This window comes from Mesocricetus auratus, unplaced genomic scaffold (assembly GCF_017639785.1).
Source record: "Mesocricetus auratus isolate SY011 unplaced genomic scaffold, BCM_Maur_2.0 Super-Scaffold_100009, whole genome shotgun sequence".
In the NCBI taxonomy this organism is placed as follows: Eukaryota; Metazoa; Chordata; class Mammalia; order Rodentia; family Cricetidae; genus Mesocricetus; species Mesocricetus auratus.
In genome coordinates, this window is record NW_024429193.1 from 79141072 (window position 1) to 79166371 (window position 25300).

The following is a 25300-nucleotide window of genomic DNA, read 5'->3' on the forward strand; positions in this document are numbered from 1 at the left end:
TCTTGTTTTACTATGACTTTTAAAGTAAACACAGAGGTATGGTACCATAGAATGAGACAAAAATCAGCAATATAACACCATGCATTTATATAGTACACAATAAGGAAGAAGCAACTAAACAAAAGGGAAATTATGTGGGGTTGGTTTTGAAGTAGATTAACATGGTGCCTTAGTTTGAGTGGGCCATATATAAGTCAATGCCTATAAAGCAAGAATGCCAATATATTTTTCTGGATGACTGTGGACATTTTCTGTTTGCTGGGAGAGGTATAAAATGAGTTTTAAGGTAGCTTTGTGGTTCTGGAGAGACTTTTCCCCCCTTTTTAAATTTAAATTAGAAACAATCTTATATATCAATCCCAGTTCCCTCTCCCTCCCATTTTCCTATCCCTCTTCTGCTCTATAGAAAGGGTGAGGTCTTCTATAGGGGGTCATCAAAGTCTGTCACATCATTTGGGGCAGGGCCTAGGCCCTTCTCCAATGTGTCTAGGCTGAGAGAGTATCCTCTATGGGGAATGGGCTCCCAGTGTTCATTCGTACACTAGGTATAAATGCTGGTCCATTACCGGGGGCCCCATAGACTGCCCAGGCCTCCTAACTGACACCCATGTTCAGGAGGCCTAGGTCCATCCTATGCTGGTTTTCCAGCTGTCAGTCTGGGGTCCATGTGCTCCCCATTTGTTCAAGTCAGCTGTTTCTGGGGGTTTCCCCAGCATGGTGTTGACCCCTTTGCTCACCTCTCCTCCCTCTCTGCAAAGGGACTCCAGGAGTTGGTCTCAGTGTTTAACTCTGTTTCCGTCAGCTGCTGGATGGCATGTAAGGTAGTCATCAATCTCATTATAGGGGAAGGGCATTTAAAGGCAGCCTCCTGGAGAGACTTTTTTAACAAAAAGGAAAAAATTAGTTCTTGTCTACACTAAATGTCTGTATCTCTGAGGTCCATTTTAATTGTAGTGTTTCATCACTACAATTGTATTGCTGAGATTAATGATGTTACTGCTGTATTTAAAAATCCTTCAGTGGCTAGCTAAAATTCACAGTGGCTTCTTTTACCTGTAGTGTTCAGCTCTCAGTGCCCACATTTGTTTTCTGAAGTAGCTTTGCGTCAACTTTCAGACCCTGTTCTTTGTAGGCCTTTGGAAGTCTTTATATAACCACCTCTCACCTAAAGGATAGTCTGTAAGAACAAGAGCTGTATATTAGTTACATTTATAGCCTCGACTGGTAGAATAATTGAGTGGCTCCAGAGAGTGGAAAAGGCTTGGGTTGCTTTAATGACTTGCCCAAGGTCATATGACCTATAGCAGAACAAGTTATATTCCAGATCTTTTGACTATAGACATTATGTTCAAAACTGTGATTATTTTTTTGTAAGAAAAAGACAGACCATTACAGATGTTTAGATATCATGATCCTCTTACTCTGTTTAATGCCACCAGTTTGTCGTCTGTTTCTTTCCCAAAGGGCTTCCACCTTCTCCTCAACTATTACTTTTCTAATATAAGAAACTTCCTGATTTTACAAATCCCACCCCTCCCTCTGTCCTATTTCATCTTCTCTTTCCCAGTGTGGTCGATCCCTGCAAATCCTGGCTTACTCTGAACCCTCCTTCCCCAAACCAGCATAAATTCCTGCTCTGTCTTCCCTATATTCTGAACTCTGTTGACACTGTCACAGTAGCAACTTATTATTTCTGTACTGATTTAATATTTTGTCATCCTACTAAAAGTTATCTGGGCAAGGCATTCTCATTTGTTAGACCTTAGCCTACCTCTTACACTATTTAGCAGAGAGTATTCAGTAGTTTGCAGAATGAATGAATGAATGAATGAATGAATGTATATGTTCAAGTATAGTGCCTCCAGTACTGTGCTAGGGACAGAAATATACAAATTAATGACGATACAGGAATTTTGAAATGAATATAGGGCAAATATAAAGAAGTTAATGCCAGAAGTTTAAAGTATAGAAAAGTTCTTTTTCTTGGAGATCTCTAAAGTTTAGATAAGTAACTTCATTGTGGAACTATAAAGGAGTTGTTTTCTTTTATAGCAGAATTTCTGTGTAACTCAGCATTTTAGAAAACTTGCCACTGCCTTGTATTTTTAAAACAAGCAAGATTCATTATAACAAAATATATATATGGAAGAAACTTTTAATGAGACCATTCTCCCCTTAATATTTTTTTCTTTTTTTTTTTTAATTTACACTTCAAAACAGTTATTTCACTTGCCTATGACTGAGGACACCAAAGAAAGTTTACACATTTAACTCAGAATACAATTAAATTGCTGAAGTCCTAGAAGGACTGGAGCCAAGGTTTGAGGCTAGACCTTTCTCTTTGCTTCCTGGGTTTTCTTTGGTTTTGGTTATAACCAGGATTTAATAGAACCTTCCTGAGAAAAGATGCTTTTGGGAAATTAACTTTCTAATTTCAGAGGGACTTATATTTTACCCTCCTTAAAAGTAGTATTTGAGGTTTGAGGTTTTTAAGATAATGTTTTATTGGCTTTGAATATGACACAAGATTAAAAGTGTTCTGAAAATTTGACAACATCTTAAGGATATAGCAGGCTAAATTTTTGTCTGGAAAACAAATTACATAATTTTCACATTACCACACTATTACAGTAAAATACATTCAACAGCTTTGAATTGCATAGCTTTTTACTCATTCATATATTCACCAGTACACTGCCCAAAAGAATACTTTCAAAAGTGACTGCTTTCAATTTTGATAATGTGCCAAATTTTATTACTGATGTGCCTTTTCTAAATTCTAAACTTGGTACTTTTAAAAAGTTAATTATAATGTTATTTGAATCATCAATAAAAACTTTATTTCACACATACAGTTTGCAGGAAATTAACCTAAGGTATTATATATGTTGTTAGAATGTTAGGGTTATTATGATAGGTATTGTTACTAAGAATTTTAAGCCATATATGTGAATTTTTCCTCTGAAACATGTAGAAGATGGTGTGATCTTATACTTTATTGCATTTGAAATATGTGTTTCAGATTTAGGGTAATAGGATATTTATACACATTCAAAAGTAGCACAAATGAAAGCACTTCTGTTAAGGCATTAGAAGTAATTTATTTGCTGAAATTTGGTTAATTTAATAGTTCAGTTTTATATAAACGTAAGAATTTCATTTAAGCTATACAACTTTGCTGGCCATCACATTATTAATATTATTTTTCAAGGACACATTTACATTTGGAGTATGAGAAGCCATTTTTTAAAACTGTACCAAAGTGATTTGAACCTATTTAATCTCGTTCTATAGTAACTTAGAATCTGGTGTTGCTTTAAGGATGGGGGCACAAAGAATTCTTATCATTGAGTCACACTTGAATTACTGGGTAAGCACTAGAAGTTAACTTCCCTTTCCTCAGTTAGAATGTCCCTTGGGAACAAGTTAGGTAAGTCTAAATTGCACAGTAATAATCCCTTGGTTCATTCACCTACATATTTGTTGGGTATATTTTATGTGTGAAATTGTCTACATTGGAATGAGCTAGAATATAATATATTTTACATGCCCACCTACAATTTTTACAACTGCCAGAGGAAGTAAGAGCTTTATTATTCCCAATTTGTGAACAAGGAAGATAAACTGTACAGAAGTAAGTCACTTGCCCAAGATCACAGAATTCATATTTGCCTGGGTTAGTTCTGGCCAGGTGGCTCACTAGAGATACCAGGCTTTTGACCATTTCAGTAAAGTGGCATTCATGGTTAAGGGTCTACTTGTAGCATTAGAGTTGCAGTTACACAGGTGCACATAGCTGTTGTTTAATGAGCAGGTTTACACTTAGAAATCTACTGGGAAGTCAGTCCATACAGCAGAGACTAACAGACCACCTCTACATTACATCCAGCTTTTTATTTCTATCAGTGAAATATATTACTTTCCTTTAGATTGGTAGGTTAAGTATATGATTTCCTCCTCAGATGCTGTTGGAAATATATAATCTGGTATTACATATCATAATTCCTCACTCAAAGTCAGGTCTGGGAGCTGCTCAGACAGAGGTTGTGTGAGTTTGTCAGGGGAATGATAATCCATTTTCTTATCTCAGTCTGGGACTTGCCTTCCTACAGTAGGCATGGCTTACTAGATGCGTCAGTGCTCCTCTCTGTCATGGTTTCTTCACTGACTGTTCACTGCAGGCCATTCATTTTTCAAGGGCTTGGTCTGACTTCATCTTCTCTACCTTCAGCTAGCACTGTTGCTGACATAGACCAGGCAGAGTTCTGTGACAGGTACTAGGAAATGGAAAGATGGATACATTTTCTAGGGAGTTTAAACTTCAGAAGATAGAGAGTAAAAGGTGTTTGTTTGATAGTTAAGAGCCATGGTTGATGTGCTGGGACAAACTTGGTTTCTCTAACTTGCCCTCTTGGCTCTTGGTGTCTCTCTTAGCCATCCTGCCTTGATTCAGGATGACCTGGAATCCAGCTGTGATTGGATTGCAGGAATGACAAACCCCTAAAATGTTTTACCCTTGCTGCCTTCTTATGTAAGCTTGTACAAGAAAAGGTACTTGGAAATGTTAAATGAGTCAGACCTGGCCTCTAGGCAGCAGTGGCTCTCAGGCGCTTTATTGGGAGGGTTTCTTAATTCAATTCCAAAAGATTTTGAATAATACTGTGACCTTTTTATTCGGAAATATACGTGCTTTGAGGGATGCCTTTATACATGTTAAAATTGACATTTTGATAGTATTGAGATTTTTGAGATCCTACCTCAATGTAGGTATTCTTACAAGCAGTTTGACAACAGAAGGAACAGAAGGAGTACCATAGAGAGCCATTCTGTTGCCCTCCTGCAACCAAGATCCTTGGTGTCTGGGATCAGTTAGAAGTAAAAAGTAAAGTTTAATGGCATTAAGAGAGAACCTTGCCCTCATTAGCACCCAGGGTTAAATGAGAGCCTGGGACAGCTTGTTACTTGGTGCTACAGATTCTATCAGCATTTACAGTGCCTTGTTCTGGTGTAAAAAACTTCAAGTAAAGAAAAATCTTTTTGTTGCATATTCCTATTTTGGAGTTATTAAATAAAAGAGTAGGCTTCTTCTTTTTTTTTATTTTGTTTTATTTTGTTTTGTTTTGCTTTTCGAGACTGGTTTTCTCTTTGGCTTTGGGGGCTGTCCTGGAACTAGCTCTTGTAGACCAGGCTGGTCTTGAACTCACAGAAATCTGCCTGCCTCTGCCTCCCGAGTGTTGGGATTAAAGGCATGAGCCACCACTGCCCAAGAGTAGGCTTCTAAGACAAAGCAGTTAGTACAGAGCAAGTAGATATGTCAAGGGTGGTCTTAGTTAGAGAACAGAAGCATACTCTGTGAGCTGATTACTTGGATTTCTAAGATATTTTAAAGAAAAGTCTTGGCTAGGCTCACAACCAAAAATATAAGAAAAGTCTTAACGTTATGTTGGTAAAATTAAAAGGAGAGATCACAGATGCTAATCAAAAGTAAACCACCTTGTACATCAATTAAACACTAAGTGATTATTCAGTTAGGCACTTAATTTATGTGCTCCCTACACTGAGAACTTCATGACCAAAAGAGGAGCATGTTTAAGGGGGCAAATTATTTAATTTTACCCATATTTGAATTCTGTTTAGTCAGAGGAGTAGGAAATAAAGAGAATCACAGTAAGAAATTTGTATTTTTCCCTAAACCAGAGATTCTCAAATACCTTAGGTGTTGTTTGCTATTTTCCTTATTCCCATTTCCCATCAACCAACTGATCTCAGATTCTGTTTATCAACTTTGGATCACTCTAGAGTTTTACCTTTAATATGTTGTCACTTGATCTTTGGTCACATCTTGATTTTCCTGTGCTACCCAATCTGCTTCTAGGACACAGCTTCCTCTACTAAGCTGGCTGTGTCTATTAAGAAAATAAAAATGGGTTGTGTTTTTTGTGTGTGTGTGTTTTTTTTTTTTTTGGTTTTATGAGACAGGGTTGTTTTGGAGGCTGTCGGTCCAGCCTGGCCTGGAACTCAGAGATTCCCTGCCTCTGCCTCCCGAGTGCTGGGATTAAAGGCTTGCACCACCACCGCCCGGCTCGTGTGAATTTTTTATTTATGTTTATGTGCATGTGTGTTTTACCTGTGTGTATGTCTGTAGCATGTGTGTGCAGTGCCTACAAAAGGCCAGAAGAAGTTGCTCGATCGCCTTTGTTGTCACAGATAGCTGTTAGCCACCGTGGGAGTGCTGGAATTTAACTCAGGGCCCTTCAGAAGAACAGCCAGTGCTCTTAACCACTGAGCCTTCTCTCCAGCCCTGAAAATAAAAGTAGTTTTAATGCCATTGCTTTAAATAGTCCTAAAGTTCATTTGATGATCAAATTCTTTTTGTATCCTCAAACTGAGAGTAATTTCCTGTGGTTGACGTGAATTTTGATGGTCAAAGCAATTTTCAAGGCTCTTTGGCAAATGCGATAGAAAAGTTTTGAAAATGGGTATGTATACGTGGGATGACCTAGTGATGATCAGCAATAGACAGTGGCTGTGCAGGATGTAGGATGTAGGCAGGATGTAGGCAGGATGAAGATGAGGCGAGCAGAGGCAGCTTAAGGTACAGAGTGGAAGGAGACACTAGCCACGTCCTGCAAGCCAGAGTTTGCACTGTCATCCTTTCAACCTGAAGCTCTGTAGCCTCATAGAAATTTGATGAAATACCATCTCTAACCATGTGAATTAGATGTTTATTGGATGTCAACTACTTGATTAAATGCTTTAAATCTACTTAGTACTCTAAACAACCATGGAAGGTGAAAATTTGAATCAGCATATGCATTAATTTCTGTGATTTTAGAAAGTAATTAAAAAATTAAACAGTATAACCCACCTGAGTAAAAGTTTAAGCTACCTTTCAAATCTAAACACTTATCTCCTGCCACAGTCTGTAGAAAAACATACTTCTTACCAATTCATAGATTTTTATATTGGTCAGTAATTCTTCCAAAAAATGTGTATGCATCTGTCTCAGTGTAATAATTGATTTTAAGGTAAGTGACAGTTACCAAATTAAAAGTCACATCTTAACTACATTCCTGCCCCTGTGTTCTGACAGCTTTATGTGCTGTGTGCAGATTGAGCCATAGGTGACACAAAGTGAGGCAAACAGCATAGAACTGTTTGCAGCGGACGTTATCAACCACCATTGTGTTTGTGAATTGAGAAAACTGTAATCGTTACAGTTTTAGAACTTCTCTCTGTAAGCGTTTCGTCGGGATGGGTCAGGACAGGATGGAACAGGAGTGAGTGGGTCAGGTATTCTGGCACTCGGGAGTCACAGAATACCCAGTGTTACACAGCTCAGGTGGAAAGGTATCCTGGAGCTCGGGAGCCAAGGACCACCACGGGTTGCAGTAAGCTTGGCAGCTTACAGCCTTGCCTCAGAGAAAGGCTTCTCCGGTGTGTCAGCTCCGCTCCAGCAGGACAGGGTCTTCCAGCTGGGGATGTTCGCCTAGTGTAGCAGTTTTGCTCCGCAGGAGGTTTCTCGGGCGAAGTTGCTACAGTTCAGCTCTGCTCCTGGAGAGCCGAGAGCGGAGAGCAGGGAGCCGGGCGGGAGCAGAGTGTAACAACTCCGCTCTGCCAAGGAAGGTTTCCCGGGCAAGTGTTACAGCGCTGCTCGCTCTGCTCTGCTCTGCTCTGCCCAGGGTCGCCTCTGCTCGCTCTGCTCTGCTCTGCCCAGGGTCGCCTTTGCTCTGTCGCAGCCGCAAAAGAAGATCTTCACCCGAAGCTCATCCAAAGGTGTTTATTGGAAGACAGCTGGACCAGCCAAGCTGAACATACACAGGGTTTATATAGGGGTTCCTGGGGTTGGGGAAGTTTTTCCAGGGTAGGGATTGGTCCGATTTCAGTGCTGAGCTCAGATTGGCTAGAGCTCTGCTCCGGGATTGGTTACTTTTTACACAGGATTAGGGTCAGATTTGGCTCTGGTTTCAGGGCCAAAGTGTGTTTCTTTCTCTGGTCCTTTTTAGCCTTTTGGCTCCAATTTTAGGGCCAGGGTACATTTCTTTCACTGACTCTGATTCCAGGGACAAAGTGTGTTCCTTTGGCACTGGTTTTAGGGTCAGGGTACATTTCTTTGGTTCTGGTTGCAGGGCCAAAGTGTGTTTCTTTGGCTCTGCTCAGGGTGTGTTTCTTTGACTGGTCCCTTTTCCCTACATTCTCCCCTTTTTTGTTTAATAAAACTGGGGTTTGGAAAAGGGGCGGTGTTATCATTAGACTACTTCCTGCTGAATGGGGGCGTCGAGGTTCATGGGGCAATCTTCATCTTTGTCCAGATGTGTCCAGGTGTTGTAGCTTTCTGGTTCCTTAGCTAGGGGCTGGTAATCCTGCAACAGCAACTGGTTGAAAGTTTGGTTAGAAATTTTTCGAACTTGTTGAAGGAAACTAGACAAAAAATTTATAAGACACGGTGCCACTAGAAGAATTAAGAAAACAGAGAGAAGAAGAGTTAGAAAAGGTAGTATCCAGTTCCATATTGGACTGTTAGTGATCCACTGGCCAGAGTTATCAAGTTGTTCTTTATATTTTTGAAGGTCTGTTTGAAGTTGTTGAATTTTATCCTTTACTATTCCTGACTGGTTAACATAAAAGCAACATTCTTCCCCGAGAAAGAGGCAAAGTCCACCTCTTTCTGCTGTTAGTAAATCTAGTCCTCTCCGATTTTGTAGTACTACAGCAGATAGGGAGTCTATCTGACCCTGAAGGGTGAGGATGGTTTGAGCTACCTGTTGGAAATCCTGGATGAATTGTGAGGAAAGCCTATGGTACATCGTTAGGGAAATGGTTAATCCTGCTGTTCCTGTGGCCACACCTGCAGTTATGCCCAGAGCTGCCAGGAGGGGTATGATCTGAATTGCTCGCTTGTCATGTCGTCCTGCTATAAACTTAGTGATGGGAATTGGTAGGGGCTCTTCACCAGGTATCACTCCTAATTTAGGGAAGAGGAACACCAGGGTACATGTCCCAGACCAACTGGCAGGCAGGCAGTGGTATACCTGTGTGCCACAGAGAATCGACGCATTGTGAATATTTGGACATAGGGGCTGTGTGGTAGTATTAAGTGTTATGGTATTGTTGTAGTCTTTAGAATCTAGAATGCCCACAAGGTGTGTTCCTGCTGAGCTAAAGTAGTCTGAGATACCGAAAAGAGAGATGTGGGAGAGATAAGGGGTGGTAGTAATGTTTGGCTCAGAGCAGTTTAGAAGTGGCAAAGTGGGAAAATCTGTTAAGACAATGGGTGAGGCCACAAAGGGTGGTTGTGAGTTTGACCCAGGAGGGACACACAACCAGCATTCTTCAAAGCGGTTAGGCAAGACATTATTTAATAGCTGGTATGTAGAGATTAAGGTTTGAAATAAGAGATGGTATGACAGGTGTAGGAAGGAGCTGCCATCCGTATACCATGTATAGGTGGTCTGGGGTAGAGCTCCCTCGTGTATATGTGTAGGATGAGGAAGTAACTCTTCTAGGGTCTCAATGCAAGAGTGAGATGGGGAGTATTTTGAGACTGGTTGGGGGAGAAGATTTGAAATATTAAGAGGTGGGCATGGCTGAAAGGTAAGTGTTGTATCCTCTACTAATGCTACCTGAAGGGAGAGAACTCTGGAGGGGGGTAATGTTTGGAGACCCTTATATGTTAGAAGATGGGACAGGTGGTGAGGAGAGAGGACAGTAGTAGGAGACCCAAAGGTTAACTTCTTTGATTCTCGTATGAGGAGTTCAGCTGCAGCCAGAGCCCGCAGACAAGGTGCCCAACCTTGGATAGTGTGGTCTAATTTTTTTGATAAGTATGTGACTGGTGTAAAGGAAGGTCCCAGTTGGTGACCCAGGACCCCGAGGGCATATCCCTCTTTCTCAGTAACATAGAGAGAGAAGGGACGCGTTAAGTCTGGAAGGTGTAAGGCTGGAGCCTGTAGGAGGGCCTGTTGAAGCTGACGAAATGGCTTGGTAACAGGTGTAAGGAGAGGCTCATGTGATGGGCCAAGGGCTGCCTGATACAGAGGGCGAGCAAGAAGGGAGAAGGAAGGAATCCAAGAACGTAAGAAGCTGGCCATTCCTAGGAAGGATAAGATTTCATCCTTTGTGGTGGGGACTGTAAGTGATTGTATTAGGTTTTTTCTATCTAGGGTAATAGCCTTATGAGTTGGAGTAATAGTTAGTCCTAGGTAAGTTACCTGAGGAATGGACAGCTGGACCTTAGAGGGTGATACCCTATATCCTCGGCTACATAGAAAATTTAACAAAGTAGATGTGTCGGCCTGGCTTATTTCTAGGGATGGACTACAAAGGAGAAGGTCATCTACGTACTGTATCAACTTGGATTTTGGGAGAGACAAAGAGAATAAATCAGAGGCTAGGGCCTGACCGAATAAATGGGGGCTGTCCCGGAACCCTTGAGGTAGGACTGTCCAAGTAAGTTGTGTAGAAATGTGAGTGTCTGGGTCAGTCCAAGTAAAGGCAAAGATATTTTGTGACTGGGGGTCTAGAGGAATAGAAAAGAAGGCATCCTTGAGATCAAGGACAGAGAAATGAGAAGTTTTTAAAGGGATGGTGGAGAGTAGAGTATAAGGATTGGGAACTATAGGATGAAGGGGCACTACTGCTGAGTTAATAAGTCGGAGATCCTGAACCAGGCGGTAGGTTCCATTAGGTTTTTTGACTGCAAGTATGGGGGTGTTGAAGGGGGAAGAAGTGGGGCGAAGAAGACTTTTTCTCAGGAGGTCAGAGATGAGAGGTTTGAGTCCCCTGAGACTTTGGAGTGAAAGTGGGTATTGAGACTTAGTTATATATTTGGCAGGGTTTTGTAGTCGGATGATTAGAGGGGTGTGATGTTTGGCTATAGAGGGATTTTGGGTGTCCCATACCTGAGGATCTACCTGAGAGGATGGTAAGGGAAGAAGTGTGTCAGACTGTGTGGTTTGTAGGAGGAGGAGAAGGGGAACAGCTGGCAAACCTGAGGCCAAACGGATAGGAGGAGCAAAAGAAATGGAGGCTCCCACTTTGGCTAAAAGGTCCCTTCCCAGCAATGGGATGGGACAGGTTGGTATCACTAGGAAGGAATGAGTAAGGGGGATACCCTTAAAGATACAGTTAAGTGGTGGGGTTTGTTGGGCCTGATAGGGCTGTCCTCCTACTCCGACAATAGAGGAACAAGAAAGAGTGGTTGGTCCCCAAAAATTTGTCAAGACTGAAAAAGTGGCTCCAGTGTCCAGGAGGAAGGAGATAGGCCTCCCTGATACTATGATAACTACCCGAGGCTCCCTGTCGGAGATGGCGGTGGTTAGGCCAAGGGAGCCCGGGCCCCATCGTCAGTCATCAATGGCCAGGCCAAGGAGGTCAGTTGAAGGGCGATCTGGGATTGATGTCCCCATGCTGTCAGGAACATGGGGGCAATCAATGCCCCAGTGTCCCTCTTGATGGCACCTTGGACATGGTCCTGGTGGTTTACGAGGGTTTGGACAGGCCCGGGCCCAGTGGCCTTCCTGACCGCATTTGAAACAAGGACGTAGGAGCCTTTGTCCTTTGGGAGCCTGGGCTTTCGTTTTGGCTGGCCAAGAGCTTTTAGCCATCATCAGGTATTTTTGTTTTTGGGCCTTTTCATCCCTTCCATGGTACACCTTGAATGCCACATTTAGGGCTTCTGACTGTGGAGTTAAGGGGCCCTTTTCTAGACGTCTGAGTTTGGCCCTAATATCAGGGTAACTTTGGGAAAAAAAGTAGGTCATAAGGAGTTGGTTTCCATCTTGAGTCTCAGGATCCACATTGGTGTATTGTAAGAGGGCCTTTGTAAGACGGTCTAGGAATTGGGATGGGTTTTCATCCTTGTCCTGGATGACCCTTTGGATCCTTTCATAATTTACTGCTTTAAGAGCAGCCTTACGGAGACCAGCCAGGAGACAAGTTAAAAACCGCTTCCTAGCTAGGATGCCCCCTGGGGTATTGTAATCCCAGTCAGGCTCCTGGTCAGGAACTGCCATAGATCCAACTGGGTAGGTATCATCAGTTTGATGGATGTCATCTGCATAGATTCTAGCGTGTTCCCAAACTCGCCTGCGTTCCTCAGGGAGGAGATTGTTGGTAAGAATCATATAAACATCATGGAAGGTAAGGTTATAGGACTGGGTAATATACTGGAATTCTTTAATAAAGGTGGAAGGGTTGGCACTATAGGATCCCAATCTTTTGTCTATTTGGGAGAGTTCAGTCAATGAGAAGGGGACATGAACTTTGACTAAGCCATCCACCCCAGCAACCTCTCGCAAGGGGAGAACTGGAGCTGGTTTAGGTTGGGGAGGTAAAGGGGGTGGTCCCTTAGTGGAGCGGGACCGAGTAGTGGGAGGACTAGGGACTGTTGGTGGTGAGCTGAAGGAGGGTGCCAGTGAATGCTGACTAGGGTGACTTGTCACTGAAGAGGGAGGAAGGGAAATCGGAGGGGCCAGCACAAGAGGGGGAGCTGAGGGTTTTGTTCGACGGGGAGAAGGCTCATTGGCTGGATCAAAAGTAGTAGAGGGATCATCTTGTTCAGACTTCCTAGCCAAAAGGAGTTGAGTGGGAGAGCATGAGGCACAGAGAGAAGGCTTGGAGCGTAGCAGAGAGAAAGCCTGGACATAGAAAATCTCCTTCCATTTCTCCAATCGCTTACAGTAGTTGTAAAGGTCCCGAATAATATTGGGATCGAGGGTGCCATTACGTGGCCATTTGGACTGATTATCTAAATGGTATTTAGGCCAAATTTTATTGCAAAAGCGAATAAGTTTAGAACCCTTTAGTTCGGGTGTCAGGTGTAGAGACTTGAGGTTTTCTAGGAGGCATCCCAAGGGGGAATGGGAGGGTACGGATGACACGGTTCCCATGGATGAGAAGGAAAAGGTCACTGCAGCCTGTAGTCAAGGGCGTCCCCAGGACTCAGGGAGGACCACCGAAAGAGGACCAAGCCGTTCAGAGGGTCGTCACCCAACTCAACGGGGGTCAGGCTTAGCCCGGCTAAGCCAGAAGAGACTCGGCGCCTGGTACCAGGGCTTTTCTAGAGGCCAGAAGGCGTAGACGGAAACCGAGCTCTAAAAGGGTCTCATCCAAAGGAAAGGGTCAGGATTGGAATCGTAGAAGCCGCAAGGGCCTAGAGGAGCTGTGCAACGACAGCCAGCTCCAAGGGAGGAGGTCAGGAAGGGACGCAATGACCCGGTGGGGCCTAAGGAAACTGCAGGATTGCAATTTCAAGGGTGGTAGGCTGGGGTAAGGTGAGGAGGGTCAGCTGTAGCCTTAAGGGCCTTGGCTGGGGTACCTCCGTCTCTACAAGTATCCCTGACTTAGGGAGCTGAAGGGGAGACTTACCCAATCGTTGATGGTGGATGTAGTGTCAAGCGATTGGTGAGCTGGAAGGCGAGTCTGCTGCAGGCCAACTGGAGATGAGAGATAGGGTCCCAGTGCGGCTCAGACCACGAAGGGGAGCACAGGCACCAGGAGAGCCTATCCAAGTCACGGGTAGACTGAAGATGAGGGATAGGATCCCAGTGCGGCTCAGACCATGAAAGGGAGCACAGGCACCAGGAGAGCCTATCCCGGGTTTCGGCACCAAATGTAAGCGTTTCGTCGGGATGGGTCAGGACAGGATGGAACAGGAGTGAGTGGGTCAGGTATTCTGGCACTCGGGAGTCACAGAATACCCAGTGTTACACAGCTCAGGTGGAAAGGTATCCTGGAGCTCGGGAGCCAAGGACCACCACGGGTTGCAGTAAGCTTGGCAGCTTACAGCCTTGCCTCAGAGAAAGGCTTCTCCGGTGTGTCAGCTCCGCTCCAGCAGGACAGGGTCTTCCAGCTGGGGATGTTCGCCTAGTGTAGCAGTTTTGCTCCGCAGGAGGTTTCTCGGGCGAAGTTGCTACAGTTCAGCTCTGCTCCTGGAGAGCCGAGAGCGGAGAGCAGGGAGCCGGGCGGGAGCAGAGTGTAACAACTCCGCTCTGCCAAGGAAGGTTTCCCGGGCAAGTGTTACAGCGCTGCTCGCTCTGCTCTGCTCTGCTCTGCCCAGGGTCGCCTCTGCTCGCTCTGCTCTGCTCTGCCCAGGGTCGCCTTTGCTCTGTCGCAGCCGCAAAAGAAGATCTTCACCCGAAGCTCATCCAAAGGTGTTTATTGGAAGACAGCTGGACCAGCCAAGCTGAACATACACAGGGTTTATATAGGGGTTCCTGGGGTTGGGGAAGTTTTTCCAGGGTAGGGATTGGTCCGATTTCAGTGCTGAGCTCAGATTGGCTAGAGCTCTGCTCCGGGATTGGTTACTTTTTACACAGGATTAGGGTCAGATTTGGCTCTGGTTTCAGGGCCAAAGTGTGTTTCTTTCTCTGGTCCTTTTTAGCCTTTTGGCTCCAATTTTAGGGCCAGGGTACATTTCTTTCACTGACTCTGATTCCAGGGACAAAGTGTGTTCCTTTGGCACTGGTTTTAGGGTCAGGGTACATTTCTTTGGTTCTGGTTGCAGGGCCAAAGTGTGTTTCTTTGGCTCTGCTCAGGGTGTGTTTCTTTGACTGGTCCCTTTTCCCTACACTCTCAGCAGATGACTTTCTTAAATGCATCAATGTCTATAGCAAGAAAACTTAGTACCTAGAGATCGAGGTCTGGTGCTGAGTTACAGAAAAGTTTGCTTCTAGATATCCTGTGCTCTTCTAACCTTATTCTCAGGGCCTCTCATTTATGTTTTGCTTACAATGCTTGATAATGTTCCTTATGTTAGTTGTTCTGTAGAGTAGAGACATGCATTTTGAGGAGAGATAGATGTGTCATGGCCTCTGTGAGATGGAGGGGCTAGCAAGTTTTAAATGCTTAATTTACTAAATGAAAGAACAGTTTAATGTTTTGCACACACATACACAAATGGGGAGAGGTGAGATGATTTTATTTGGAAACAAGTTCTGCTGTCTTAAGGAAGTTTAAAACCATTATCCTTATCAGCTTTTTTGTTTTCAGAGTCTTTGATACCCTGGAGAGGAGACAATGGAGGATGCCTAACTTCATCCTAATCGCATGTGCATTTCTCCACTTGACCATGTTAGCTACTACTAATTGCTAGACATTACCCTAACCAGTAATAAGCTTTCTTCCATCAAGCCTCAAGTTAGTTGCTGTTAGCATTGCCACATGAGACAGCTATTTCTTTCTCTATAGCAAAATCCCTGAGAAACAACGTGGCTGCAGTTCATCGTCACTTGGCCCCAGTGCTTTGGAGATCCAGCCCATCAAAGTAGAAATAAGACCATTCACCAACAAGAGGGAACAGAGGACAAGGAAGAGGCCCGTGATTTTCAAATAGTCAAGGCCATAACACCCTTGACCTAAATTCTTTGGGCCAGTTGCACTTCTTAAAGTTTCTACTCACTTCTAATATCACCTTGGAAACCCACATCTTCAACACATGAGGGCCTGAGACACATCGTAGTTCCAAATGCCAGCATTCAGCTTCTATCCTATCAAGTTTTATGTCATGTCAGTCTCTAAGAGTCATAGACTCTTAACTGTTGAGACATTTCTCCACAGTTCAAGTCCAGAGTCATTGGAGTGACTCTGTGTAGCTCAACTGTAAGCCCCTTTAAAGCCATATACTTCTAAAATACACTGTTGGAACAGGCAAAAGGTACCTATTTCCATCCAGAAGGGAGAGATTGGGAGAGTGATAGCAGTGATCAGTCACTTGGAGTGACTTTCATGCTTTCTGAACTTTTACCTGATGAGCACTGCATGTCAGTTCTTCCTTACATAGTCTTCTGTTAGCTTCAGCCCCATATTTTGCCCATTTGGGATAACTTCCCAGAACAGCAACTGCACTGTACACTATCTTGTCTTCCAGGCTTCCTTTGAAATGTGGGGGAAAACCTGTGTGACTTAATGCCTCACTCTGTATTCCTGGAAATTCAGCATCAGGTGGAAAGTGACAAGCTTACCAGCGCCTACTGGAACCACAGAACTGCCTTTGTGTTGCCTCATGGTTAAAAAGGAAAAGGAATCCTAGGAAAATCATTCCCTGGGCAGTCAAGCGCTGGCAGGGTGGTGTTCTCCCAAGATTCTGATCGGGTGTATGAAACAAATGTTTCCTGTTTTAAGCCTCTCAACCTTTGGTGGGTGCCTTGCTTTTGCAGACTTGTGAGGTGTCCTGAGGCATCATTCTCCTCTCCTGGTGCAAATGTCACATGTAGTTTTTATCCCCACTAGCTTAGCTACCTTACCCCTGGCTGCATCCTTACACGTGCTCTTTTTTGGCTCAGGCTAGGAAGTTTTCAAATTTCTATTCTGTTCCTTTTGCTTATGATTGTCATTATAAAGCTTGCCTGCTGGTAATATCTGTGTTACTTTCTGACTTGCTTTGTTGTCCTGAGATTTCCTCTTCCAGATAAACTTGCCTATTCATATTTAAGCTTGTTCTTCCTCAAAGTGCTAGAAAGTAGACAAAATGCCCCCACCCACCATGGGTAAGAGCTATAGCTTTTAGCCCAATTGCTAATAGAGTCTTTATTTCCATTGGGACCCTCGTCAGCCTGACTTCCTTTATACATCCATGTTTTCTGATCTGACATAATTAGCCTTCCCTTTACATGATTACATTTACATCCTTCTACTTTATATGACAGTTTGCCCCACTGTTCCTCTGAACTTTTCCAAGCTCTCCTTGCAAAACCAGTCCCAAAGACTTCTCCACATTGTGTCATGTAGCCATCGTCAACAACTCCATTTCTGGGTACCGATTCTCTGTGTTAGCTCTCTTACTATAACATCGTATTTGAGGTACTCAGTTTTAAAAGAGAAAAATTGCCTCACATGGTCTCTGCACCATGCTAGAGTAAGGTACATTTTTCAGCTCAGAAATGTCTGGAAAGTGTAGTTCAACAGAGGAGTGCACTTCAAAATTTGAACAGACTGGACTTTCCAGCGAAGTAAGGCATCATTATGGTATGTGTACTTTTCTAGGGAAATTATTTAAAAGCACTAAAAATATAATGCTTAGTAACTTAAAATTTAATGTAAAGCTGTTATTTGGTTTGAAAACTACCTCATTTTTAATTCCCTCTCTTTTAAATATAGGACTTAATTATCTATCTTAAAGAAGAATCTGATTGATAGAGGTGAGATGATTTGTTCACACAGAACATGATTTAACCAAAACCAATTTGAATCCACTTTGGACTTCATCTCATTTCTCCCCTATAGCGTTCTGTACAAGCTATTTGATATTATGAAATATGTATGTATACACATACATAAACATGAATTACAGCAGTATAGTGTCAAAGAGCTATATATAGTCCTTGCTATTAGCAAGGTATTTGTGTATGTTCCTAAATGCAGCATTCTATAACAGCTTGATAACCTAAGTGTATTCTGAAGATTTGAAGCTCGTTTTTATCTAAGTAGAATTTCCTGTGTAAATTATTCCTCAGTCATCCTCTTTACAGATCTTTGAGGAAATTCAGATGTTACTTGGAAGTTTCTGTATCTTTTGATGCACCTTAAAAGCTGTAAAGGTCATGAGGACAAATTAGAGCATTCCTGCGTTGTGAAGTGGCTGTAGTGTGATCTCTTCAGTTCTGGGTTTGCAGCTTGGGGGAACTAGTTTGTCTAGGAGCCTAGCCAGTAAGAGTCTGAAGAGAAAACAAGAAAGTGGCTATTTGAAACTTTCAGTAGGACAGCTCTTGGAGAGGACTAGAACTTGTAATAAAGTTTTATGATTGATGAGAGCTGTTTTACTTCTGAACCTATATTATATACCATAATAGGAATGTAGCAACTCTAGGATCCCGTTTCACCACGTGTCTGCTTCTGATGGATAAAGGGAAGCTGGTGATAAACTGGAACTTCATAAAGCGGGATGCACACTCTTTCCAGGTACTTCTTCACACTTAAGTTTACCTGGTCCCTGAGGCTGGCCCTAGCAGCTCGATTTTCTGTTTATCCACTGTTTTTTCTGTAACAGTGATTCCCAGTTGCCCTCTTCATGATACTCATCTGGATTATCTGTTAAGAAAAGATACCTGGATTCTGAAAGGTGATGACTTATAACTCCCACCACCTGAGAGCTAAAACTTGAGAGAGAGAGAGAGAGAGAGAGAGAGAGAGAGAGAGAGAGAGAGAGAGAGAGAGAGAGAGAGATTGATTCTTCACTAAAAGCGTGTTGGCATTTTTGGTCTTGCTTGTATGGAGAGTTAAACAGTATTGGGGTTCATGTACTTGGGAATCTTGTTAAGCATGAAGTGTTGCTGAACATTGAGGTGCACATTCTAGATCCCCGCATAGGCAGGGGATAGGCATAGGCAGGCAGATCTCCGTGCTAGAGGCAAGACTGTTTACATAATGAGCTCCAGCCAAGGCTAGGAAATGAGACCCTGTCCTAAAAAAAATAAAATAAAATAAGATGTACAACAGTTGTGCCATCAGGATCCAAAAAAACATTCCAGCAAGGTTTTAGAGTTTGTTAATATCTTACTGTTTAGTCTTTGATTTTACTTTTGTCTAAATTCCTGTTGAAAATTTTATTTGCTTTTAATTTCTAATGTTATATTGTCCTAATGTATTAGGAAGAACTTAGGAAAACTAAAGGGAAAGTAAAAACTTGTAAATATGACCAAGTGTAGAATTTAATAGGATCAGTTAGGTTTTTGTGTTTGCTTTTATTTTGCTAAGCTTTGTACTTGAAAAGTTACTAGCAAGGCTGAACTTAGAGATTGTCTGCTATATATCCTTAGTTTGTTCATTCAAACATCGCTATCTCTTAAGTCCTTATGTGAAAAAGAAATGCACGTGAATTGGGACATAGCACATGGACTCTGCACTATGCTAGAGAAAGGTGCATTCTTTGTTTGTTCCTTTGTTTTGTTTTGTTTTTTGCTAAATAGCGAAAGTGTGCATTATTTAGGAATCCCTTTTCACCAAAGAACCATATTCAGTTCAGTTCCAAGAACTGCTTGTTTATTCCCTTTGTCTATTGTAACTAGTAGTAGCTTTAGTATTATCTCTCATGTCCCAGATGCCATAAAGTGAGTGTGTTTCAGGAAACTCTGAGATACTGTAACTTTGTACATGAGCAGACGGCAGGAACCCTGAAGACAGTTTGGAAGTGGAAGTATTTTATGCCTATTCATTCTAAATAAGTGGCAGTTGTTTTAAACTCAGAAAGATATTTTAAGCTGATTTTTCTTATATTAGAATTTAATGGCCGGGCCGTGGTGGCGCACGCCTTTAATCCCAGCACTCGGGAGGCAGAGGCAGGCGGATCTCTGTGAGTTCGAGGCCAGGCTGGACCGACAGCCTCCAAAACAGAGAAACCCTGTCTTGTAAAAACCAAAAAAAAAAAAAAAAAGAATTTAATGGTACTATTTTTAATACTTGGGAAATAAGAGGAACATGTATGAGAAATTTCCATTTGTAAAGGAATCCTACATCATGGCATTTATTTCTAAACAAAAACTAAGAGTATCATTTGTGAAAGTTCTTAACATTTACGGTCCTTGGTGTGCGTGCGTGTAGGTGTGTAGGCATGAGGTCAGCTTACAGTGTTGTTCTTCAGGAGCATCCTCCTTGCCTTTTTTTTCTTTCCTCGAGACAGGGTTTCACTGTGTAGCTCTGGAACTCGCTCTGTAGACCAGGCAGGTCTTGAACTCACAGACATCCACCTGCCTCTGCCTGCGGACTGCTGGGATTAAAGGTGTGCACCATCACTACCTGGCCCACCTTGTCTTTGAGATAGTGTGTCCCTCAATAGGAATTTGGGGCTTGCCTACTATTTGGCTAGGATAGGATAGGCTAGCCAGTGAAGCCTTGGCTGTCCGCATTTTCCGTATCTAGAATTAAAAACACATATACTTTTGCTCTAGTGCCTGCCTTTTTATTTTATATAGGTGGTAGGGATTGAGCTCAGGTACATGGCACATACTTTACTGACTAAACTAAGTTTTTAATGATTTATGTTAGTAGGAAGTACTTGTGCCCATCGGTGTGTCAATATGTATTCTGATAGTCTGTATTGATTGTCAACTTGATTGGAATAAGGAGCACCTAAAAACCTAGTGAAGCACACTTGACTGTATCTGTGAGCATTTCCAGAGTACTTTAAGGGGAGTACTGTCCAGACCTGCTTATGTGGGTAGCATGTTCCCATAAACTAGGGTACCACATCAGCTACCGTGGAGAAAGGAGAGCCCTTGCTGCTCTTCTGTGGAACTGTAAGAGTGGGCTGAAACCTCCAAAACTGAGAAAAATAAATCTTTCCTTTTTGATTGTTTATGCAGGCAAATGGTCACAGTTACAATGAAGCGAACAAACATATTAGTTAGCCTTTGGGGACCTGCAGCTAGAAGGTAGATGAGATCACTTCTGGATTTGGAATTTATTATCTGGGATCTTCAGTTACCTGTACATGCAGGACCATTTCTCTTGCAGAAACAAGTACCATTTTGTGTGTTGCTCATCTCCGATGGCATGGCTGAAGTTCACAACTGTACAAGGGAAGAACCTTGTCAAATGAGGTCCTCGGGCCTCAGCTCAGTGGGCCCTTGCTTTTATGTAGCAAGCTTTTTGCTGGCCTGGCATGGTTCTAGGTTGTCTATGAAACCATTTCAAATGAAGAAGCATGTGGAAGGAATGAAAGAAGCACATTTCAACTTCGATTAAATCTGGCAGAATAGTTCAGTGTTTTAAAAGCCTTACTGGAGCCATTGATGGATATTTCATGCTACTGAAACCATAAGTGGGTCCAGTGTGTAATGTATATTCTAAAAACAGTTCTGTTATAAAGTGTTTGGGGAAGCATTTTCCATAGTGACAATATTAAAAAGTTGTTATAAAGCTGGTGATAGTACACTGTTAGTTTTGGAGGAGAAACTGCTTACTAAATACAAGATCAAAAGAAGTCAAACATCAGTATATGCAGAAGGTTTGAGTAGAATTATTGTACATAGAGATGTCAGCAGGAACTTTCAATGGTTCTAGCCACCTACCCTGATCGCTGAACCTGTCAGTCTCCTTGTCTTAAGTGATATTTATACGTGTTCTTACGAGTAAAGTCAATAATCAGTTGATCCTGCTCTGCCCATTGCCAGTGCATTCTTAGTGAAATATCTGAAAGCATAGCCTTTCTTCTGATCAGCTTACTTTAAGCTTCCAAGATATTAGATGGTCAAAGTCATTGTTTATGCTCCTGACTGGCCACCTTCATGAAACTCTCCTTGTAATGCTGGTCCTGTCACCTTCTTTTCCCATTTCAACAAACAGACAGACCAGCCTTGCTTTTGCTTCCCACACTTGTTCATTTTCTGTTTGCTTCCCATGACATTAGCACAAAAGTTCATTAAAGGTTGTATTTTTTATCAGCTGATGTGTATTTACTATCATACTTACAGGTAATCAATAAAGTATATAACAAGAGATCGTTCCTGTTACCAAATTCAGTTGTTCTCCAAATTCTGTCTCTAGTCCTATTTTGCTGTTTTTCACAGTTTTTTTTTTTTTTTTAAATCGGGGCCATGGATTCTTCCTTTGTAGTCTATGCTTTGCTTTAATTCTGTAGTTTTCATTTTCACTATTTTTGCTTCCCAGCCTCCTGGGTTCCAAGCTTGTTTCTGTGGTTGGTTCTTTTGTTAAGTGAGAATAGTTTTGAAGCGCAGATGAATCTCTAAGTGGCAAACCCTCCTTTCTCTCCAAAGTGGTATTAGATGTATGTGCCTGCATAAAAGTAAATCACCTAGAAGCATATTAAGTAGTTACATTGGAACAGAAGACTATCGTTAGTGTTTCCCTACTTCTGTTGCTTAGCTCTGCTCCTATTTATCTCTTGCATTGACATATTAAATCTAGTAATGTTGCCCTGTGTGTAGTTCTGCTCCTCTGCTCTTCCCTTCGTGCTGTTTAGAGCCAAAGTGATCCTCATGAGTCTACCACACTATGTCAGTGGTTTTCCCTTTCTCTATATTATAAAGTTTAGGAATGGTTTGTTGTGTTCTGTAAAGTCGGGGAGCAAAGTTTAGCTCAGAAAAAGGAAGTTGGGGGCTTTCTTTTTCTTCCATTTTTAAAAATTGCTAAAACCAGGACTCAGCTGTTAGCAGCTGTTGAGCCCCTTTCACTGGTAAAGTTACAGTAGAACACTAAGTGCTCAGATTTGACAAGGTCTTAGGGCTGTTGATGCAGTACTCTAATTCTTGAGTTCTTCAGAAGAAATTTAGGTCTTCAGAATAATCTTGTATGGACCTGTTTGATGACTAAGAACTACATCCTGTATCTTAAGTACTTGGTATTCATTTGTTCAGTGAAGGAGCAATGATTAGACTCCTTGGGTTCATGGGATAGAAGAATAAAGTATCTTGTTGACTAGGGTGACTTTCACATGGAAAATTTAAGAAATCAACGTCTGAATATAATAGCCATCAACACTAGTTTTAAAAGAATGTTTCTAGACTTTTGTTGTTTCCCTTTAATATAAATTACTTTTTCTCCTTTCCCTTCCACCAGATTGCTGTTCTTTTTTGTGTACCATTCTTTATCATCCACACATAGAAAGAGGAAGAAATTCTGCAGTGAATGAAGATTCCTCTGCATTTTAGCATTGCTTTTTCTACTGTAGTTGGCTTTTGAATGAGGATGACAATGGAAGAGATGAAGAATGAAGCTGAGACCACTTCCATGGTTTCTATGCCTCTCTATGCAGTCATGTATCCCGTGTTTAATGAGGTGAGTGCACATTTAAGATTTCTGCTTCATTTATTCTTGTTCGTCCACATGATAGACGTCTCCATGTCTGAAGCTCATGTGTTGGCTGTTGTGTCCAATTCATAATATAATTATAGAAGCAAAAGCAAATAGTTATGGAATTCTTAGTAGGGTAGATAGGCATTACATGTAATTCTAAGTTGAAAATTACAGTAAGTACTATCAAGTAGGAAAAAAAATGAGAAATTGGTAAATGGGCCCTATTTTAGGGTTCAGAATAGGCCCCACTAAATAAGACACATAATATGTTAGAATCTAAAAGAGACAAATAAGAGTAGAAACAACTACATTGTAAGTAGCCAGAATGGCAGACAAAGGTCATGTTTGCAAAACCCTTTTTAAAAATTGATATTTGGAAGATGCTATTGTGTTGTGTCTGAAGAAGTCATGGTAGCTTTTTTATTGAACAATTTACTTGAACATGACATAAGTACATTTTGGTGGGTTTTTTTTTGTTTAAATTAATATTGTCATTCTAATATATGAAGAGAATTCTAGGGCTGTAAGTCCGTTGGATATTAATCAGTTCCTTCTCCATAATGTTGGAGACCTTGAATAGTGAAATTATTTTTCTAAATTTCCATAAGACAAACATCAATTCTGGGTGTCCTGCCTCTAAAGTCAGTGGCTTTAGCAAAAACAACAAATAACAACAACAACAAAAACAAAAACCTGTACTTAAATAATAACTATTTTTTGCTAAACAATACAGTTAATCTTCAAAACCACCAATCTTATTGTTGCTAAGATAGCTGGAAACCATTATGAAAATGCCAGTGCATTTTAGAGTGTTATTCTTAGACTCAAATCCATTTGTCCTCACACTATTTTGGTTGATACATTTGATATACTTATGAGCCTTAATCTTGGAGGCAGCAGAGAATGATTCATTATCCTTTTTGTCAAATCAGGCATATTGTAGAATTTCAAACACTGCCAAATAGGTTCAGAAGCCTTTCAGGAGATTTCAAAATCATGGTGTAAGTCAAGATTTCTGTCTCCATTACATAAAAGATTCTGGAGGCAAAGGATTTCAAGGCTAGTAATATATAAAGTCTGTATCATCAGACATTCATCTTCTGCTGTACTGTGTCACAATCTCTTCAGTATGCATGATAGCTACCAAAGCCCCATCATGTTCAAGTTGTCCAGAAAGGATAAGATGTGAAGTCTTGTTTCCATCAGGGTCCACTTACTTAGGGTAACCTTTACCAAAAAAAGGTTCACACAAGACTTCTATGTACGTCTGTTTTTAAGAACTTAATCTTATGTCCAAACTTAACTGCGCAAGAGGCTAGAGAATTCAGGAATATTTTCTTAGTGAGGAGAAAACCTCTCGTAAAACTTGGTTCAGTAGTAGCCCCATCTGGGGCAGCTCTCAACAAGGCATTAATTAGATCCATCTTTTTGTTGTGATACTTGTTTGCAAGTAGCTATTATTAGAAGAAAGTGCTTCTTGTGGTCAGTTCTGACTATTTATTTGCTTAGTACCCTGGTAGGACATGGGGTAGAGAGAAACAAGCAAAACACCTGTTCTCCAGAGTCCACTAGGGAACATGGCTGTTTAAAGTTACTTAATTGCTTTTGCACCAGGAGTGAGACAAGGAGCCATGCCTTAGATTAGGTAAATAACTATGTCTGCAGTAGTTAGGCTTTGAACTTCCTTCACACATAGGTATTTTGTCTTTTCAGGTCTGTGTACCTGTCTTAGTATCTACTGCATAATGTTAGGGAGAATTTCTGGTTTAGTCTGGTGTTTTCAGTCTTGGTCAGAGAAATCAGTTTCATCCTCTAGTGAAGAGGATTGAGAAAAGGGTTTTGTTCTAGAAACATGGGGCAACTTCCTAATGTGATGACTCTTGACTTAGCTCCTAAAATATGGGGCTTAGGTTAAACAGACTGTTGGAATTAATGCTGATTAAAAACTTGTTTTTACTCACATGTAAGAGAGATTTACTTCCAAGAAAAGGAAGGGGTTGTGAATAGACTGGTGAATCTATAATAATGATGGCGCTGCTCTCCAGGTGAGATCTGAAAGCACAGGTGAGATCTGAAAGCACACGTGACCTCACGGGCCTAGACCTAGTGATTCATCGTTGTCCTAAGAATTAATTTTCAGGAGTAACATTTGAAAATGAAGTGACTGCCTTTGGCAGATTGAGTATTGCTGCAGATTACTGAGGTCTGATTCTGAGGTTAAGTTTACTGACCTAACCTTGTAGCGCACTTTTTAAAAAATTACTTCCTGTCTTGTATTCAAAAGCATGCTCTAAACTATTGTTTTAGATATGACAGTGGTACTTACATTTCCTCTTGAGAGCCGAAATCTAGAGTTGGATGGAGGAATAGAATAGAGGAATTATTGGGCCTTCACAAATGAAGTGTTAGGTTAAAAGGTTTTGTAGTCACTGCTAGCATTATTTAGCATTTCTGTGTGTTAATGTAACCTACCTGATGAATTAAAATCATAGTAACTATAGTTCAAAACTAGGCCTATTCTATATGGGTACCAATGGGGAAATTATAGTTT

At 41.6% G+C, this 25300-nt stretch overlaps 1 protein-coding gene across 1 annotated transcript in view; it reads left to right on the forward strand.

The window, feature by feature from the left end:
• Positions 1-25300, forward strand: part of Pdcd10 (programmed cell death 10) — a 48114-nt gene that overhangs the window by 1704 nt on the left and 21110 nt on the right. Inside the window, exon 2 of the mRNA XM_040752638.1 lies at positions 22513-22731. Within this exon, the coding sequence (XP_040608572.1) occupies positions 22636-22731 (96 nt within the window). The 5' untranslated portion in view covers positions 22513-22635. The remainder of the gene's footprint in view (positions 1-22512; positions 22732-25300) is intronic.